Source organism: Danio rerio, chromosome 16 (assembly GCF_052040795.2).
Source record: "Danio rerio strain M-AB ecotype USA chromosome 16, GRCz13ab, whole genome shotgun sequence".
Taxonomy (NCBI): domain Eukaryota; kingdom Metazoa; phylum Chordata; class Actinopteri; order Cypriniformes; family Danionidae; genus Danio; species Danio rerio.
Genome location: NC_141036.1, coordinates 5911949 through 5933528, shown reverse-complemented (window position 1 = coordinate 5933528; position 21580 = coordinate 5911949). Strand labels below are relative to the sequence as shown.

The 21580-nt window shown below is 39.5% G+C and overlaps 1 protein-coding gene across 2 annotated transcripts; it reads left to right on the top strand.

Annotated features, from left to right (window-relative positions):
- Positions 1-553: 553 nt before the first annotated feature.
- On the top strand, positions 554-21580 carry si:dkey-283b15.2. Of its 2 annotated transcripts, XM_087286522.1 has the most exons (7): positions 554-603; positions 10325-10530; positions 12096-12757; positions 14330-14822; positions 17586-17836; positions 19255-19434; positions 21276-21580. In XM_087286522.1, the coding sequence occupies exons 3-7, from the start codon at positions 12098-12100 to the stop codon at positions 21483-21485; spliced, it is 1794 nt and encodes a 597-aa protein (XP_087142648.1). In that variant the 5' UTR covers positions 554-603; positions 10325-10530; positions 12096-12097; the 3' UTR covers positions 21486-21580. The 2 variants fall into 2 exon arrangements, with proteins under 2 accessions (XP_087142648.1, XP_087142647.1); XM_087286521.1 differs by lacking the exons at positions 554-603; positions 10325-10530 and having other exon boundaries at positions 12068-12757.

Genomic DNA, 21580 nt, shown 5'->3' with positions numbered 1-21580 from the left:
GCATCTCAAGTCCGCCAACGTATGTGACGAGCTAACAGGACAAACTGGTAACAGCTGAAAAGCCCTCCGTTTATAGGTAAGTGGTCAGCTGGTACAGCAAAAAAGGAACAGATGCCATCGGTGGGATCACACCACCTCGTAGCGTTCATTTGAAAGACGAAATGCAGCCAGACATACCTCTGGCTACATAATTCATGCTCTCCAGAAATGTAGACAGTGGTATCCACAATGAGCTTGTGTTGGTCAAATGTGGACTTACCACTTTTACAGCACACAGTAGTGCATGATCAGAAAAAAAAGAAAGAAAACTGAAAGAAATAAGACTTTCTCCTGAAGAAATAACATAATAGAAAGTATTATGAAAATCCTCCTTAATCTGTTAAACAACACTTGGGAAATATTTGTAAAAAGAATCACAAGAGAGCTAATAATTGCATGTCTGATGGCCTTCAGGTTGATTATGCGACAGAATTAATCATCCGGGCGTCAGGAGGAGGAGGAGAGAGGCGGGTGTTAAACTCTGGATTAACTCTCTTCAAGCTGTTTGGTGACTGAGTTTGACGAGTACTTCAGGATAAACACGCAGACCTACAGGATCCACAGGTATGTTGAAATTATATACAGATTGAGAGCTAAAGCTTTGTAGATTTCTACTGTAGATCTCTGGCTGCTTGAATAATGTTCAGGTAAATCCACATTGTAGTATTTTACCACAGTATTTGTCCATTGTGAGATGGAGATTATCTCGAGTGATGGACCCTGATGGACATGTGTCTGTTTATGATCGTATTTCATGATTAAGAGGATCCATATTGGTCTTTGATTTCTTGGTCAGTGATTTCTTTGAGACTTTTGTATTTTTAGGGAATCATTTGATCAACGTGTGCACAGTAAAAAAAAGCTTGAGTTCCACACAAATCCTTCATGTTGTTCCAACACAAATCGATTAAGTTAACTTACAAATGCAATTACATTTAATGCAAAGTTGACAAGTAAGAATTAAGTTAGCTTGAACAAGCAGCAAAAGTCATTGTTTGAGTGTGTTTGTATGTTAAATCTCTTCAGCTCTTGGCTTTATTAACTGCGCTCTTGAGCCATCACTTACAGTCGAAGTCTTAAAGTGATAGATTACCCAAAATTATGAATTTACTCACCCTCAGGTGATTCCAAATGAATTCCTTTTTTGGTAGCACTTCAGTTTAAGTCATAATTCACGACGTTAACAAACCATTAACTAACAATCATAGCTTAATAATCCACTAATTAGCTGATAATTAATAGTATGGTAGAAGTTGGGTTTAGGTTTTGGGTATATATAGGAATGAAGAATAAGGTCATACTTTATAACTACTAATGAACAGTTATTATCTTAATAATGGGCAGGTACTAAGTTAGTACACTCTCAGAAATAAAGGTACACTTTCAGAAATAAAGGTTGTCACTGGGGTGGTACCTTTTCAAAAGGTACACATTTGTGCTTAAAGTGTCCATATTGGTACCTCAAAAGTATATATTAGTACCCAAAATTTTTAAGAAGAACACTTTTGTGCTTTTTAGGTACTAATATGTACCCTTGAGGTATTAATATGGACCTTTTAGGTACAAAATTGGATCTTTTGAAAAGGCACCACCCCAGTGACAGCTTGCATACTTTTATTTCTGAGAGTGTACAGGAGCTGTCACTGGGGCAGTACCTTTTCAAAAGCTACATATTTGTATCCAAGGAGTCCACAATGGTACCTCAAAGGTGCATATTATACCCAAATGTACTTATATAGTACCTTTGAGGTACCATTACAGGCCCTTAAGGTACAAATATGTACCTTTTGAAAAGGTACTGCCCCAGTGACAGCTCCTGTACCTTTATTTCTGAGAGTGTGGTTAATAGTGTGAATTGTGAAACTAAAGTGTTACTGTTTTTTTTCTTTTGTTGAACATAAATGACAAACATAAACTTGAATTTAAAACTCCTAGACTGAGCTCGATAATAATGTTTCTTCCAACAACTTTTAACCTTAAGAAAAGCAAAAAAAGTGACTTTTATTATCCTTTTAAACAGTTTAAAGTGATATATTGTCTAGGTTGGTGTTGTATATTACGCTACAAACACCTTGAAATAAACTGACCGCACATTTTCTGTTATTTTACACACTTATTTCTCTATATGTTACTTCTTATACATTATTTCAGACTACTAAAATGTCTATAAAAGTCACTTTGTTTCAGCATTAAAAGTTTCAGCATTAAAAGTCGACAGAGCAGAGATCAAGCTCTCATAATGCAATTCACAACCGTGAATAAACATAAAACACTTATGAATCACAAAATAAGGAAACTGTAACAGTGTAGCCTCTTTAAGTTGCTGTAAAATTATCAGAATATTGTTACTAAATGAAATGTACACTGTAAAAAAAATCTTAAGAATTGAGTTGTTTCCGCTCATTTTAAATAAGTAGTTTAAAAAAGCAGCAAAAACATTGTAGCTTCATAAATGCTCTCAATTTCAAAAGCAACACATCTAATTACACTGCAGTGATATGAAAGATGAAATATTTGGCATTTGTAAATACTTTTGGAGATGGTTGTATGTGTGTATTTCTCAGAAGGTGTATTGATCTGCATCGTGTGTGTCTGACTAACTTGTGCCTTCAGTGGAACTCCGCAATCAGGCTAATCGAGTGGATTTAGACAGGAAGATAAACGGTGATGAAGTGAGGATTGAGAGAGAGAGAGAGACGGAAAAGGCTTCTGTGCTGCCATCTGTCTCGCTTTCTAAAGCCATCACTTGCATGATCTTACGCACACACATAGATACACACACACACACACATATATGTGTGTGTGTGTGTGTGTGTGTGTAGTTTTCTGTCTGTACCCAGCTGAGGCTCGAACCAACGACCTTCTTGTTGTGAGGCAACAGCACTACCTACTGCGCCACTGCTTCACCCTAAAGTGATGTATGCACACTATATAGTATACTAAGAGCAGGGATACAATCAGCCAGCGCAGTCGTTCCACGTTACTTGCGGGAGTTCCATTGGCGTTTTCCCGCATGTTAATTCTGACTAATCTAAAAGCAGTTCAGGAAATACGTTGAATATCATCTGGCCAATGAGTGATGTGGATTTTGTCACATGACTGCAGTTTGGGTCTTTTCAACTGGTTCGGACTAAAGTAATCAGTGTGGTGTGAAAAGAACCAAAATCTACAGAAAAAAGCTACAATGTATCATTTGTTGCCTTTGGTCTGGACCAAAAGAACTGAACCACAGATGTGAAAGCCCCCTTAAAGGCACTTGAAGTTTTTTTCTGACAGCTGAAATCTGCACAAACCGTTGGTGACAAACACTCTGACTCCACTGACTCACAACTGCTCGTAAAACCTCACAATAAAACCCACAGCAGCTAAACCACAGGACACACACAGACACACACAAAAGAGCTTCCAGTCAGAGAGAGTGTGTCACTGTTAGTAGCCATAAAACCGTTATGATGGTCTCTGATTGGACAGAATTTACAATAGGAGGAGGGGACTGGCCACTTTTACAGTGAGTGAGTCGACAAGAAAACATAAAGAAACATAAAATTTAGTTGTGTTACATTTACATCACATTGAATCAGACACTTTTATTCTGAGCGACTCACAATTAAGAGTTATAAAAGCAGTTAAACTAACAATATAGGCAACGCATATTTATTCATTCATTCATTTTCTTGTCAGCTTAGTCCCTTTATTAATCTGGGGTCGCCACAGCGGAATGAACCACCAACTTATCCAGCACATTTTAACGCAGCCGATGCCCTTCCCGCTGCAACCCATCTCTGGGAAACTACGCATATTATTATCACTGAAATATGATTGTTCATTCATTCATTTTCTTTCTGGCTTAGTCCCTGTATTAATCTGGGGTTGCCACAGCAGAATGAACCACCAACTTGTCCAGCATATGTTTTACGCAGCTGGATAAGGATGCCCTTCCAGCTGCAACCCATCACTGCAAAATATCCATACACACTTATTCACACACAATCTAGCCTACCCAATTCACCTGTACCGCATGTCTTTAGACTGTGGGGGAAGTTAGAGCACCCAGAGGAAACCCATGGCAAAAAACGAGGAGAACATGCAAACTCCACACAGAAATGCCAACTGACCCAGCCGAGGCTCGAACCAGAGACCTTTTTGCTTTGAGGCGATAGCGCTACCCACAATGCCACCGTGTAGCTCTGTTTTTATTAATGTTTTTTAATTATTTTGATCTTTTGAACTATATAGTAACAAATATGGATATAGTTTAATATCACGTTTTTTTTTTAAGAAAATCATAGTTTCTGTAAATTATCAATAAACAGTGGGAGAAATAAGTATTGAACACATCACCATTCTTCTCAGAAAACTTATTTCTAAAGGTGCTGTTGACTTGAAATTTTCACCAGATGTTGATAACAACCAACTAAATCCATATATGCAAAGAAAACAAATCTAATTAGTTTACAAATGAAGTTCTGTGTAATAAAATGAAATGACGCAGGAATAAAGTATTGAACACATGAAGAAAAGGAGATGTAGAAAGGCAGTGAAAGCCAAGACAGCAGCTGAAATCTCTCAGTAGTTCTTTAGCAACGCTCTTCCTCATTCTAAATGAATATTTACTGCTTCAGTCCAACATCTACATTAGCAAGAGGATGAAGATGAAACCAGGTTGGACATTTCAGCAAGACAATGATCCAAAACTCAGCCAAAGAAACTTTCAAATGCTTTCAGAAAAAGGAAATCAAGCTGTAGAATGTCCCAGCCAATCACCTGACTTGAATCCAATCGAGAATACAAAATAAAGCTCAGATTTGATATGAGGCCCACAGAACCACGAATGCCATTCTCCATATAAGAGGTGTATATATATATATATATATATATATATATATATATATATATATATATATATATATATATATATATATATATGAGCTATGCATTAAATGTATTGCAATGCATATTTAAAAATACAGATAAAACCTAAAATATTGGAAAAGATAATTATCAAATCTCCATCAAAGTCAGTTCGAGCTTTTATTGGGGTTAGTTATTTCCTGTATGTATTGATATTTTGTTTCAATTGATCCACATGTTGCATTACATTTCAACAGATGTCCGTTTATAAAATCAGGCAAAAAGTATTTAATAACACACACATAAAAATAAATAATAAATACAACCTCAGATTCTATAATTTAAAACATTGATACCAGTATAATTTGAACATTTTGAACATTACTTTATATGTTTGTAACCCAATGTTGGGTCAAATATGGACAAACAGCTACTGAGTTATAAAAATGTAATTATAATTTTATTTAAAAAATAACCAAATATTTTTACCTATGTACAATGAGCTGAAACAACACAATTCCTATGTTTTTATTTTGGCCATCTCAATTATTTTATCTTCAATCCACCTAGTTTGTAAAAAAAACATTAACTTAATTTATGCTGGGACATCATGAAGGAATTGTGTGGAACCCTGCAATTTTTAAAGCGTTGGATTCATCTATATTTCATCCAAATCCAAAAGTTGGATTCGATGAGATATGAAAACCCAACATTTCTTTGAGTGTATTGAAAAATAAAAAGAGGATCAGTAGTGTCACTGAATTATAATAAAGTCTTAATTAACTCAAACCCTGCTTGCCATGTCATCTCAGCTGGAGTCGGAAATATTAAAGCATTGCTAGTTTTCATTTGGCATGACTTCCTGCACTGAGATTCATTCATTAGTGACGCTCACGTCTTCTCAAACTCAAAACACACTCTGTTCTTCACGCTCTGGACAGTCCACTTCGTCCTGCCAGCGGTCGTCCATCCGTCCAAGCACTTAATTAATCCAATTAATGCGCAAAGTTCAGCAAGTGTAAGATACAGTGCAGACCTGAATACATGTCTCTCAAACACACACTAATCCTCTGTAGACCCGGGATGACGACTCTTTTCTCGATTTATCCTTATTAGAGAGACTCTGACGTACACACTTCCACTTCAGTGTTCATTTATCCACTCGAGCTAATCAAAGCAAAGGGTCTTTATTTGTCTTAAACTGAGAAACCGTCCTGATAAGGATTTTAGAGATGATACGAGTTCTTGCTGTCGACAATGTCGTGCAATGGTTGACATGTGCTGGTATACGCTAAAAACCAAAATGCTGAGTTGTTTTAAGCTAAGTTGGGTCACATGGACAAACTCAACACTGGGTTAACTCTTTTTATTAAATTTAGATTATGCTTTTTAACCCATTGGTTGGGTTTGGAGCGAAGCAGTGGCGCAGTAGGTAGTGCTGTCGCCTCTCAGCAAGAAGGTCGCTGGTTCGAGCCTCGGCTCAGTTGGCGTTTCTGTGTGGAGTTTGCATGTTCTCCCTGCGGGGTGTGGGTTTCCTCCGGGTGCACTGGTTTCCCCCACAGTCCAAAGACATGCGGTACAGGTAGGGATGGCTGACTCGAAACTGACGTTTCGACACAGTGTCGAGATCCCGAAGCGCAAGTGTTTCGAAACACTGCACTGAAGCATGATCTGAAGCACCCAAGTCACGTGACTAGTGTTTCGAAACACCTAGTCATGTGACTAAAGCGATTCAAAGCATCGATCAACTTAGAATTGTTTCGAGACTTGGCGGTTCTGCATTTGGCTGCCAAGGTCAAGAAAAGGTCTCTTATGGCCTAGAGGACTGCGCGTGTGCATGCTGTTTCTATGCTTTGCATGACGTTTTCGGTTCGAATCCTGACTTGTACAAATATGGTTTATGTATTTTAATCATGTTTCTGTTTTGTGTAGCCTAAATAGGATACAGCTGCAGTTACGCCATCAATTTAGCATCATTTTTGTAACACTGTAAAACAATAATAAATATTTTTACAGTATGGTTGAGTTTAGGGTTTGGGTGGACATTAATAAAATACAATAAATGGGAAATTTAATGAATAATATAAATAATTCTTGATAACTTCAGGCCACCGTTTCTGATCTAGCAACAACCCTGTTTTAAGACCAAAACAAGACATATTTATTCACAAATTGTTTATTCGGATATCAGACCAATGTTGAAACAAGACGATACAAGAGCAAAGCATTACTAACTGGTATTAAAGCATTTCAAAACAACTGAATCATGTTGGCTTCGAACCTACTATCCCCGCATGGTAGTCTGACACCTAAATCACTGTACTATATTACTTGAAGGATCAAGCATGCAAAGTGGGGTTTAATGCCTCAATTTGTTTAACTGTTCTTTGCTGAAGCTGTTTCAGTGCAATACATAAAAAATGACCATTAGGTGTCACTGTAGAGTGGAGTTTCGAAACGTTTTGAAGCTTCGACACATTTGCTTCGACTGTTTCAGTGTTTCACGAAACCTCGCTTTGCCCACCACTAGGTACAGGTAAATTGGGTAGGCTAAACTGTCCGTAGTGTATGAGTGTGTGTGTGGATATTTCCCAGAGATGGGTTGCAGCTGGAAGGGCATCCGCTGCGTAAAAACTTGCTGGATAAGTTGGCGGTTCATTCCGCTGTGGCGACCCCGGAATAATAAAGGGACTAAGCCAACAAGAAAATGAATGAATGAATGAATGAATGAATGAATGAATGAATGGTTGGGTTTGCCCATATTTAATCCAGTGTTGGGTTACAACAGCTTTGTGGTGCGTATTGTATTGAGGTTAAAACTTGGTTAAATCTGTGGTAAAGGGATGTTGTCATATCATGTAGTTTCTGTTTTAACCCGATGCTGGGTCAAATATGGACAAAGCCAACTGTCTGGTTTAAAAATGTACACTGTAAAAATGCTAGGTTGAATAGACTCAATGTTGGATAAATAAGGGACTAATCCAACAGTTAGGCTAAATAATATAAATGTAATTTAATAATAAAAACTTGGCATAATTGACCCGACATTAGGTTAATACAACCAAGCATTTTAAGAGAATACTTTTTAATTTAATAAAAGAAAAAGATATTGAAAACTTTGTTCATCTTTGACCCAATTTTGGTTACAACAACCCAGCATTTGTATACTATCTGTAATGTATTGTTCAAATCTTGGTGAAAACAGTGGTTACTGTAAAAAGTGTTGTTGTATCATACACTCTAAATACTGTTGGGGCGTTTTAACCCAAAGCTGGGTCAAATATGGACAAAGCCATCCATTGGGTTTAAAAATGTACACTCTAAAAATGCTGGGTTGATTTAACCCAATGTTGGATACACAAAAACAAACACAAATTAAATAATAAGTTTAATTTAATTAAATGAATAACCCAGTGGTCAGGTTTGTCTATACCAGACACATCTTTAGGACAACCCCCAATTTTTAGAGTATAATTTAAATTTAATAAATTTAATTAAACAACTACTGGTTTGTCCATTTTAGACCCAACATAGAGTTAATACAACCCAGAATTTTTAGAGTATAATTTTTATTTAATAAAACAAAACTGCTTTGGGTTTGTCCATCTTTGATCCAACATTGGCTTAATACAACCCAGCATTTGTAGCGTATAATTTAAATTATATATATATATATATAAACTTTGGGTTTGGAAATCTTAGACCTAATGTTGGGTTAATAAAATCCAGAATTTTTAGAGTATAATTTTAAATTAATTTAAAAGAACTACTATGGGTTTGTCCATCCTTGACCCAACATTAGGTTAATACAACCCCAGCATTCTTAGAGTATATTTTTTATTTAATTAAAAAAAGCATATTTGGGTTTGTCCATCTTTGACCCAACGTTGGGTTAAAACAACAGCATTTATGCAAGTGTAATATAACAATAATGAAATGAAAAGCCACTTAAGTGCACTTGGAAACATTTGCGTATTAAGTATGGTGTAATAAATTGTAATTAATCTCAAACTGACATGTTTTAACTAGCTTTGACATGCTAAATCATGCACAAATGTGATTATCCTATATTAAGACAATCAGATAAAGTAAATGTAAGATAGCGGCTAAATATTAGGAGTTATACAGCTTTCCTTTAGCGATACACCCCATTGATCAACATGGGGTTAGAAATGTGTTTCATATTCACCTTATTCTGTGTACAAGTGTGCGCAGCCATTTGGATCTTTTTGTCTCGACACTTACGGTCTCACTTCCATTCATTTTTTAAATGTTAAAAAAAGCTTGTTATGCTGCTTGATGTTGTTTGTCTGTATAATCATGCAAACACTTGTGTGTTGAGCAAGCAGTTTGACCATTGCCGTTTGTTATTCCTAGTCATTTCTCCTATAGGCAATTGAATCTGAAGTTCTAAAACAGGGGTGTCCAAACTCGGTCCTGGAGGGTCGTCTTTCTGCATAGTTTAGCTCCAACTTCCTTCAACACACATGCCTGGATGTTTTAGTATACCTAGAAACAGCTTGATTAGCTGGTTAAGGTGTGTTTAATTGGGATTGGAACTAAAATATGCTGGACACCAGCCATCCAGGACCGAGTTTGGACACCGCTATTCTAAAACAATTGCAAAAACGAGCACACTTCCGCATTGAAGAATAAGGTCAATACTATATATGTTGAAAATGCAATACTTTTAGAAAAACTGTATTTCTCTCAGTTTTTTCTGCATTCAGGAGGGGATAAAACATGGAAATAGAATAAAATGTGCACTGTTTTGTTTGAAAGCAGAGGCTTGGTTCTTTGTTTAATATATATACTGTGTTCTTATATTCCTAACAGAACATTTTGTGAAGGCCGACAAATTTAGGTGAAAATCATCAAATATTGCTGGTAGTGCTTGACAACTTAAAATAAAAAATAAAAAAAACAACGCTGATGGGGAAGGAGTTATATGTATGCTAATCTGTACTTCCTTTTTACTGGGAAAGTTGTTATAGGCTCTGTCTGGTGTGTAACTTTAAGGTGGGTCTGATTTTGTCAAATACGATGCGGTTCTGATCTATATTGATCCTGAAATGTAATTTTTCTTCATACTTAATCCCAACCCTAACCTAAGGGGAATGGATAATAGTTGGACAACAGTCATGTAGAAGTACATAACCCTATAACTGTAAGCTTAAACTTCACATAAACTGTAAACTTGTCCCTTAATTCTGATTGGCTAATTGGAATGTTGTTCCAGGATCAACACAGATGTCCTATTGGATGAAATCACACTGACTGTAACTTTAAGTACACACTCTTAACACTAAACTACAGACACACACAAATTTCACTCTGGGTGTCTGTTAAGTTCTGTAGAGCAAAGAAACGTTTCAAAATGTTAAGAAACATCTTCTGAACATTAAGAGTTTTGTGTGTTTTCCTCCTCCTCCAGGAAGATCTGCTCTTCGGAGACAGCAGAGGATCATCAGACGGATTACTTGTAAATACACATGGTGTGTGTGAGCGGCTGATGACCTTGGAGAAGAGCAGGAGGCCGGAAAACTCACACTGAGCAGCAGCACACACTTTTAAAGGATTTACAAGACGAGTGCAATCCTCTAAAGCGACTCAAGAAGCAGAGAGAGAGATCTCATATCGGTAACACTTTACAATAACGTATTTCATGTAGTTACTAACATAAACAATGGGGAATACGCTAATTACAGTATTTGTTTATGTTAGGTTACAGTGCATTAACCAATGTTATTAACACGGCTGTCTGGAATTCTCGATTCTGATTGGTTGGTGGTGACAATTCCAAGATATGTTATTCCTAGATAACAACCGCTAAATAACGCAGGCTCATCCAAGAACTTAAAATCACCTGGATTGTAAGTTAATACATTTAAATCCATATCCTTACATCTAGTGGCGTAGCGCAAAATGCAGGGGATTGTTGACGTGGCCCTCTGATGAAGAGCCGAGGGGGGGTTGTTTTGGAATGGTTGAAGGGGGGGCAAAGAGATCACAAACTGAAGGAAGGGGGGGTGACCATAAACTGAAGAGCAAGGGGGAGGGTGGTGGAGTGATCACAAACTTAAGACCATGGAATGTGGGGGGTGGGGGAGATGTAGCGATCACAAACTGAAGACGGGGGAGGGTTGAAGCGATCACAAAATAAAGGGGGGAGGGGGGGCGACAGCGGGGCCCCCTTATCATGTGGAACTTGAAGCCACTGGTTCATATTCATATGCTTGTCTTTCACGCCGCCTTTTTTAATTATTTGCTGCCGTCTTGCGAATTAACAATAAGTAGGTTACTAAATGCTTTATTCAGGCATTTTCGTTTGTGTCAGCATTTCGTTTGCTGTATAAACCAGCCTTAAGGAGTTTCTTTTTGACAGAGAGAAAAACATACCTGCCAACATTCCCATATTTCCAGGAGTCTCCAGTATTTCAGACCCATCTCCCGCCACCCTCTTGTTTTGTTGTTTCTCCCGTAATCCTCCCGGACCTCAGCTTTTTGGTACAGTATAAAACAACCCCCGGATCGGCAACTTTGGTATAGTATCCGACTGGTGCACAGTACAGATACTCATCAAACACCTCAACTGACCACCCCCACCCCCCACTCGCTCACCCCCTTCTCTTCAGTTCGTTAACGTTATTTTTAAGCACATGCCCTATGTAAAGTCTCCGCACAGTACTGCCCCCGAGACCGACCCAAACCCCCCTCGCCCCCGTCTTTCAGAGACAAATGTTGGCAGGTACGGAGAAGAATGTTTCTACAAGTGGTTTGTTAAGCCCACTCACCTGTGTGAGGCATACTCAGAAAATGTATGTTATTCTGCAATAACAACCTCCTGGATGTACTTTATCTCTAACTTGCATGAATTTTAATAATGCATTAGTAAATGTTAAACTACGATACGGTTAATAAATTCTCTACACCAGGGGTGCTCAACCCTGTTCCTGGAGATCTACCTTCCTACAGAGTTTACCTCCAACCCTGATCAAATACACATGAACCAATTAAATAGGACTTGAACAGCACTTGATAATTACAGGCAGGTGTGTTTGCTATGGGTTGCAACTGAAATCTGCACGAAGGTAGATCTCCAGGAACTCTACATGCTCTACATATGTTGGTTCAAGTTAGTAAATATATTAACTAATGAAACCATATTGTAAAGTGTGATCCTAGTATATTCATGCATCCAACAGATATGAGGTCTCCAATATCCCTGAGGAAGACGGCGCTCTTCTTCCTCGTCTGCTTTTTTTCGGCATGCAGCGGAACTGGGATCCCAGGTTCGGATTATAACCCTCATCCTCGCTTCATTTGCACACCAATACCTGCAGATGCAGATCCTGGGTGCTTCCCGTCAGCGGGCGGCCCCAGTGCGGGTCACCACAGCGGGCCGAGCAGCGGTGGCAGCAACAGCTGGTGGGGAATTTCAGAAGAAGCCAAAACCACAATCCTGCATCTGCGGGAGAGTTTAGTCCAGCAGAAAGAAACCATCCTGGACCAGAGGGAGACCATCCGAGAGCTCACTGCTAAACTGAATCTATGCGAGGGCTTTAATCGCGGGGTGGGCAACCATGATGACCATCCGCATCGCACACCGACACACCTGGCACACCATGCACATCATGCTTACCCCACTGCACCGGAGCCTGGGCACCTAGCGTGGGCACCGCCACCCGACGCTCATCATGGTGGCCACGGGCTGGAGCTCGGCCACTACGGGGATGCAGCGCATCATCGTGGGAAGGCAGCAGTGAGCGAGAAGCATGTGACAGGGGAGATTCCTTTACTGTCCTCTACACCGGAGCAGATGAGCAGGATGCTGGAGACACTGAAGGAGCGCCTGGAGAACCTGCAGGTACACAACCTTAGGGCAAGATTAAAATAGTTTTGGACTTTTCATTTGTTTTAGTTTTTATTTCGTTTTGACTTTTTGTTTTCAAGTTCAGTTAGTTTTAATTAGTGTTTAGAGGCAGATTTGCTAGTTTCTATTAGTTTCTATATTTTGAAATTGCTTACTTTTAGTTTAGTTTTTATTTGTTTCAGTGCGAGTTTTAGTTTTTTTTTTTTTGGGGAAAATTAGGATATTTGTTAGGTGCAAGATTCAAAATCATCAGAATAAATACTGTGTAATAAAAACTCAACCAAAGATGGGCTATTTTTCTGACACAAGAACACTATCCACCACTATCATCTACCCCAAATACAGTATGTGTGCAAGGCTGCTTCTGGGGTTAGATACACAGTAGTGATGGAAAGTTCAGATCTTTAACCCAAACTGCCCGCAGAAGCCTTGCCCATGACGCTAATCAGCGTCTGCTGTTAAGTGAATTTGATGCGTGAATGAAGCGGATTTGACACGCGAATGAAGCGTGTAAAGTCAAAATGTTTACATGGCTATTTACTAGAGGTGTGAACCTATACCAGTCTCATGGTTCGGTTCGGTAACGATTATCATGCCTTCGATTCGGTTCAATTCGATATCTCGGTGCATCACGTTGCATTGACGATGCTTTCCCTATACAGTATTATATTTTAGGGGGGAGGCTATAACATGCTGTCTGTATAAACACACAGACACACAGCACCACACTGTCTCTCATTCAAACACATACACAAACATAGACAGCAACACACACACACACACACACACACACACACACACACACACACACACACACACACACACACTTAAGCTCTCGCAACAGGGAGAGCTAGAGCTGAGCTGAGCAGAAAAACAACAAAAAAAAATAAAACAAAAAAAGAAGCACTTTTCCGACGGTCCCTTAGTGAGAGCTCCTCTCAGCGCGAGCTCTCCCGGCTAAACGCATGTTGCGAGGGCTTAAACGGAGCAGAGCTAGTAATGTCGAGCGAAAAAAAAGAAAAAGACAGCTGTGAAACATAACCAGCTTTGTCTTTTTGTAGGAAACACACTTTAGATATTTTTAGGTTAAGAGTTTTTTGAGTTAATGCCGTCTGTCTATAACTGAATGTGTGTCAGAAATATCGGAAACAAAACCAACTGAAGCGCGCTCATTTCTGGCATCCCCCTGGATGTACAGCTCCCTTAGCATTTGCCTATGGTGCCAATGCCTTGGGCCGGCCCTGAGTTGCCTGAGTGTTATAAATACCCGCGCTCGCCTCCCTCGAGACAGAGCGCGTAGGAGATAAATGACGTCAGTAATAACCGGTTAGGATTATTACTGAACCGATAACGAATTGTCCGCGTCTGCATCGCGGTGCACTGAAGAAACAATTAATTTTGAAACCCCTACTATTTACACATGAATAGAGCGATTTATCTGCGCATTCTGCGTCTGATGTGATCACAGCATAACAGAGTTATGAGTTTTAAACCGCGGTAAATCTTGAAACTACAGTAGTTATCGTCCCATGACGATAACTAACGTCCCTGTGATTGTGTTTGCAGACGAGAAACACGTCGGCCAGCTACTCCAGTTCTCTGAAGGATCTCCTGCAGAGGAAGATCAGCGCTCTGGAGCAACAGATGCAGCATCATTCGTCTCCGCTGACCGGTGCATCTCACACTGACCACACCGAGCATGATGACGGTCACCATGATGACGATGATCATGATCATGGGCATCACGAGGATGGCCATGACGAAAGAGACCACGGCAATCCTCACGACGACAGCCATCACAGTGATCGCCATGAGGACGGTCACCACGATGACGACCATGATGATGGTCACCATGACAACGACGACCATGACGCTGGTCACCACGACAACGGGGATCATGATGATGATCACCACGACAATGGTCACCACGACAATGAGGTTTCTGAGCATGGCTTCGAGAGGTTGTTGTATAACCCACAGGGACACAGAGAGTCGCAGACTGGAGCTCACAGCAAACTGGACGCGGTTCTCAATCAGCTGCAGCACAGGCTTACTGAGGGTAAGAGTGTGATAAAAGAGTAGATAACAAGATAATGAAAATAGATGAAACTGCTGGTGGATCATGCGAGCTTGGCCAGTCAGACCAGTTCATTAACTGCTTTTTAGTGGGAGATTTCACACAACATCGCTGTCAACTGCAAACAGAAAACCTTTTATGCAGTTTGGGGACTTAATCTAAAAACTTGTTGAATAAAAGTGTGTTTAAAAGTTTTTGAAAATGATACTGGTATTATTTTATCCAGGGGTACCCAAACTCTGTAATGGAGGGCCGGTGATATTCAGAGCAGTGGGTACCTACCATGGGAGAGCGGAAAATAATGCAGCTTATTATTTATTTATTTGTTACCTAATTTAAATTGATTCTTAAACAGTATATACTGCAGCTGCCTGCTTTTCCACTATCGTGCCAAATCGTTCTAAGAACACTTCGGTATGGTTACGATTGTTTCTCCACTGAGCCTGGAACGGCGCATCACAATTACGAACCATTTTCGGCCTGGAATTCTCCGCACGGAACTGTGCTGACAGATTGTGTGTACTGACGTCGCGGCTCTGTTGCCAAGCTACCACAGCTGGCTCAGCGGAAGCGCTTGCTAGTTATCAGACATCCACATGTGAACTACACTATTTAATATAAAAAAAATGATCCTGGTCTAAACGATACAGTTTTGAAAAGGGTTTTAAAACCATAGAGCAGTCTCTGGTAGGGAATCACTGGCCCACCACATTCTTGCGAACATTCATTCAATCATTCATTTTCTTATTGGCTTAGTCTCTTTATTGACCCGGGGTCGCCACAGCGGAATGAACCGCCAACTTATCCAGCAAGCTTTTACACAGCCTACCTGCCACAACCCATTTCTCTAAAACATCCACGCACGGATGTTTTCCTGTGTGTAGAAAGTTTGGCCACCCTTGGTCTAAGCTGTAAAGAGGGTATTGTTGGAATATTGTCCTCTATTCCATGCGTGTTCAATTCAAACTCAGGAGAAATTGTTCAATGCTTAAAAGATTAGTAATTTATTGAATACAAATGAATAATTCGATGTTCAGAGCTCTGGGCATACACCAAGATAGTCTAGCCGTTATACAATGCTAACCGGGACTAACGTCAGGTGCTCTGCCCTGCCCGGTGTCTAGAAACCCAGTTTTATAGACAGAAGGAGTAAAGAGGGTGAGTTCCGGGCTGCTCCTCTGCATATTTGGTATTTCCTCCTTCACCATTCTCTTTCTGCACAGAAGATTTGTGTAGTTAATTGCACCTTTTACATATTTCACAACTCGTGACAACCATACCCTTCTTGTGACCCTGCACATCTTTTTTTGGTAGAGAGGAAGTCTGGACCAAGCCCCCCCCTCTTGCAATATCTTGCAGCCAATTTCCCTTGTCAGCACCCACATAGCAAAATTTCTCTGGCCCAGCTCTGGCCCACACAATCAGGTTTTGCTTGGCCCACATGCCGCAGTGAATTACGGTACATGACTGGACCAAATCTGGCTTCCAGACAAGGGCCAAACACGGACTATATCTGGGCCAAGTCTCAGCCAAGTTAATAACTCATAACTGGGCCTGAACTGGGCCAGATGGGTTGGTGTGTCACGGTTGCAATGAAATTGATAAACCCATGGAGTGATGCTCTTTAGGCACACTATGGGCACGCTTTTTCTCAAAGTGACCTGATTGGTAGATTTTTTTTTTCTTTACTCAAAAATTATTTTAGTGTATTTTAAATGTGGGTCAAGACTGGCCAAACTCACATGGCCCACTTATCAAATTTTTAAATCTGGGCCAAATACTACGTTTTTCATCTGGCCCAAATCTTGTGTGTCGCCTTAAAGACGGTGCCACCTCTGCCAAACCCGGGCCATGTTTGGCCCACATGCTGTATGCCAGTGCCGGATGAATGCCTGCTGTGCCAGCTTTTTGCCAAATCTGGACCAGAATTCTTTGCTACTAGGGCAGAACTTTGAACAAAATGTTCCAGTACATGACCCCATAATAAAAGAAGAACTTTAGTTCGTATAACATATCACATAACGAGAAAAAGATTGGTTAATCAGTTGCTAGTCAAAACCTTTTTTTTAATGAACACAATCAATGTATTCGTGTATTAGTCCATGATTTATATATGTTCCAAAAAATATGAAGAGATTTAATGTAAGTAACATAAGGTGTATATAAGATTTTCTTTAGTTTTCCTCAAATAGTATAATAAAACAAAATCCTATTTGAACAACTGGATAAAGAGCCAGTTCACCCCAAAAATGATGTCAAATTATGTGAATTATATCAAAGTTTAGAATCACATGACTGTGTGGAAATGGTGAGGATTTTTTTTCTTTGGTGAACTGTCCTTTTAGGGCACAGGTGTCAAACTCCTCGTTCCTGGAGGGCCGCAGCTCTGCACAGTTCCAGTCCTAATCAAACACACCTGATCAAAGTAGTTGAGTGCTTCAGGCTTGTTTGATACCTACAGATAGGTGTGTTGAAGCAGGGTTGGAACTAAACTCTGCAGGGCTGCGGCCCTCCAGTAATTGAGTTTGACATCCCTTCTTTAAGGCAATCTTAACAAAGAGCCAGTATGAATAAATCAGACCCCAGGACTGGAGACTGCAATAAATGCTATAGTTTCTGTCTTGTTTCTAGTCCAAATATCAAAAAATCCTTAAATCAGGAAGCACTTTATAAACAAGCAACACATATTATCTTGTATTTGTCTTTGATGCAAACTTCGACATTAATGATCTTCTAACCTCACAGGTCCCCGAAAGAAGACTAAATCTACTGAGGCCTTCCAGATCGGCTTCCCCATGAGAACCAACTACATGTACGGCCGTGTGAAGCGCACGCTGCTGCACGAGATCTTCTCCTTCACGCTGTGTCTGTGGATGAAGGCTGGCATCGGCCCGGGCCTCGGCACACCCTTCTCTTACTCTGTCCCGGGTCAGGCAAATGAACTGGTGCTCATCGAGTGGGGAAACAACCCCATGGAGCTGCTGGTGGACGACAAAGTGAGTCAAAGACGAGCTAATATCAGAGCTCTTACACCTTTTCCAAAGTGAAATTTAAAGTCCGCATGAAGCTGCGACCATTTTATTGTTCACATTGTGACACAGTTCCTAGACGGAAACGGAATATTAAATAAGAAAACAGTGGGCGTGGCTTGTCTTTTCTATCGCGAGCTGATTGGATGTAGTAAAGTAGGCATTTCATTCAGAAAGATCGGGCAAAGGGTTTCAGGAGAGTTATTACAACCTGGCAGACACCTCGTGCTCATCATTTCTGTTTGTTGTCAAAACTGACAGTTGGAGGGGGCGTGGTTAAGTATATTAGCCCCGCCCAATACGTCAGACAGACTTAATCTGAGGAAGTACATTTTCAGATTTCAATTTTAGATTACAAGGGCAAACAAGAGCATTTTACAAGCTCACACTTTAAAATGTCTTCAGTTGAAGGGCTCTACTAAATATAATTCAATATACGATAAAACAAATTTTGTTTGTCTAGTCGGATCTTATTTGAACCTTAAAGGATTTGCGTGTAATCCCATTTGGACCACTGAAGATTTGTTTGTTAAATAGATTCCTGACTAGACAAATGAAGGATATGTGATCAAACCGAGACACTTTTTCAGCACCGTTTATTAAAAAATACATTCTCATTTTTGCCAAAGACTTTTTGTTAAAGGTCCCATGAAGTGCTGTATATACAACTGTATATATAAACAGTTGATGTCAGAATTATTATCTCTCCTGAATTATTGGCCTCCGTTTATTTTTTCCCCCAATTTTAAGTTTAGCGGAGTTAGTTTTAAAAACTTATCTCTAATAAATGAAATAAAATATATATATATAAAAATATTATCAGACATACTGTAAAAATTTACTTGCTCTGTTAAACATAATTTGGGAAATATTTCATTCATTTTCTTGTCGGCTTAGTCCCTTTATTAATCCGGTGTCGCCACAGCGGAATGAACCGCCAACTTATCCTGCAAGTTTTTATGCAGCGGATGCCCTTCCAGCCGCAACCCATCTCTGGGAAACATCCACACACACATTCACACACACACTCATAATCTACCGGCAATTTAGCCAACCCAATTCACCTGTACCGCATGTCTTTGGACTGTGGGGGAAACTGGAGCACCCGGAGGAAACCCACACGAAGGCTCCACACAGAAATGCCAACTGAGCCGAGGTTCGAACCAGCGACCTTCTTGCTGTAAGGCGACAGCACTACCTACTGCGCCACTGCCTCGCCCAATTTTGGAAATTGTTTTGGGAAAAAAGAAAAAAAATCAAAGGGGGCTAATAACTCTGACTTCAACTGTAAATATATTTACTTTATGACAACAGAAAAATGTGTCAAGAAATGAGTGTTTAATTGAGATTTGTTTTAATCTTTTTCTCTGTGTGTGTGTTGTCAGGCGGTCACTTTACCCCTGTCGTTGAGTGATGGTAAATGGCACCATGTGTGTGTGACGTGGTCGACGCGGGACGGTCTGTGGGAAGCCTATCAGGATGGGGTGAAGAGAGGATCTGGAGAAAACCTCTCGCCGTGGCATCCCATCAAACCCGGAGGAGTCTTCATACTGGGACAAGAGCAGGTAGACACACAGAACACCAAACACACATTTGACTTGCATTGTGGCAAAATGTCATACTATTAATTTAATTGAAACCTTTGCTAAAAAAATATGTATAAACATAACATTTTAGTGTACTTTAAGAGTTCAGAGTAAAACCATTTTAAAATATATATTTTATTCTGTCAAGTACTGATGACATTTCATCTAAAATATTTATAATTTATCATGTTTTTGCACAAAATACCAAAGTGGCACATTTGTAGACATGTTTATTTTAAGTTCAACAAAATTCCAATCCTTTAAGAAATAAACTTTTGGTTAAATTATTTTATTCTTAATTTTTATAATCATTTATTTATTAATTTTTAATCACAACTAATGGAAACAATTGCTATTGTGATCATCAATTCTTTTTCTAAATGACTTGTTTTTATATCAAATGTTTTCGAACTTGAATAAACCAAATATTAGCAGTTTATTTAAACCTAATAAATTCAACCAATTCTGAGATAGTGGTGTTACATTTTTTACCATAGTTGTACACTACCTGACAAAAGTCCTCGATCACAATTGTAAGAGCAGCAAATAATAACTTTACTTCTAGTTGATCAATTGAGAAAAATGTCAGAAGGTAGATTTTTACGATGAATCATCTGTTGAACTGCATCCCAATCATCACAAATACTGCTGAAGAAATATTGAAAACCGCATGGACTCAAGATTCTCACAGAAATCAGTCAAGTTTGGTGAAGGAAAAATCATGGTTTGAGGTTACATTCAGTATGGGGGTGTGTGAGAGATCTGCAGAGTGGATGGCAACATCAACAGCCTGAGGTATCAAGACATTTGTGCTGCCCGTTACATTACAAACCACAGGAGAGGGCAAATTCTCCAGCAGGATAGCGCTCCTACTCATACTTCAGCCTCCACATCAAAGCTCCTGAAAGCAAAGAAGGTCAAGCTGCTTCAGGATTGGCCAGCCCAGTCACCATACATGAACATTATTGAGCATGTCTGGAGTAAGATGAAGGAGGAGGTATTGAAAATGAATCCAAAGAATCTTGATGAACTCTGGGAGTCCTGTAAGAACGCTTTCTCTGAAATTCCAGATGAATTTACTAATAAGTGATTTGAGTCATTGCAGAGATGTATGGATGCAGACCTCCAAGCTCATGATGGAGTCAGACACAATATTCATTCTTTTCACCATGACTTTACATTCTTTACTGGACATTATTTTTGTTAAGTGACAAGACTTTTGTCTAAGAAAAGTCAGATCTTACTGTTCTAATTAAACAATTAATAATCAAAGCATGATCATATTTTATTTTGGTAAAATAAGTGTAATCTAGAGGCCTTTTCCTTTCATATAAGCCCCTTCTGATACCAAATGATCAACTAGAAGTCAAGTTATTATTTGTTGCTCCTAAAACGTGGATAGGCGACAAGACATATGTCAGGTAGTGTATATTTAAGTATGTGCAGCAGTTCCCATAGAAAATACGATAACACTTTACAATAAGGTTCATTAGTTAATGCATTGACTAACATGAACTAATCATGAACAACACTTGTACAGCATTTATTAATCATAATTGAACATTTACTAATGCATTATTAACATTCAAGTCTGTTCTTGTTAACATTAGTTAATGCACTATGAGTTAACAAACTCACAATGAACTACTGTATTTTCATCAACTAACGTTAACTAACATGAACAAATACAGAAGAAAATGTATTGTTCATTGTTTGTTCATGTTAGTAAATGCATTAATTAACATTAACTAATGAACCTTATTGTAAAGTCTATATTATGATTAAACTCTCTTGGATCTGCTCTGTGTTACCTCCTGCAGGACACTCTGGGTGGGCGTTTCGACGCGACGCAGGCATTCGTAGGTGAAATCTCGGATGTGCAGATGTGGTCTCAGGTCCTCACTCCTCATGACGTCTATAGTCTGGCCTCCTGCGGCGGTCACATGACCGGTGACATCATCGCTTGGTCCGAGGCCACTGTTGAGCTGCACGGCGGTGTCACCAAATACCCCTTTGACCCCTGTCACTGAACCTTCTGTTTTACCAGCCCGATCTCACAAGGAAACTATTTTACATTTTGTCAGTTAAGTGGCTAATTCAAGTTCAGTCATATGAAAATGTGTGA

Bases quoted from the DNA above. Each gene is read 5' to 3' on its own strand.
- si:dkey-283b15.2 (XM_087286521.1), top strand. From the start codon at position 12,083: ATGCATCCAACAGATATGAGGTCTCCAATATCCCTGAGGAAGACGGCG. The intron at 12,758-14,329 runs GTACACAACCTT...TTGTGTTTGCAG, and splicing joins AGCGCCTGGAGAACCTGCAG to ACGAGAAACACGTCGGCCAG. The intron at 14,823-17,585 runs GTAAGAGTGTGA...CTAACCTCACAG, and splicing joins GCAGCACAGGCTTACTGAGG to GTCCCCGAAAGAAGACTAAA.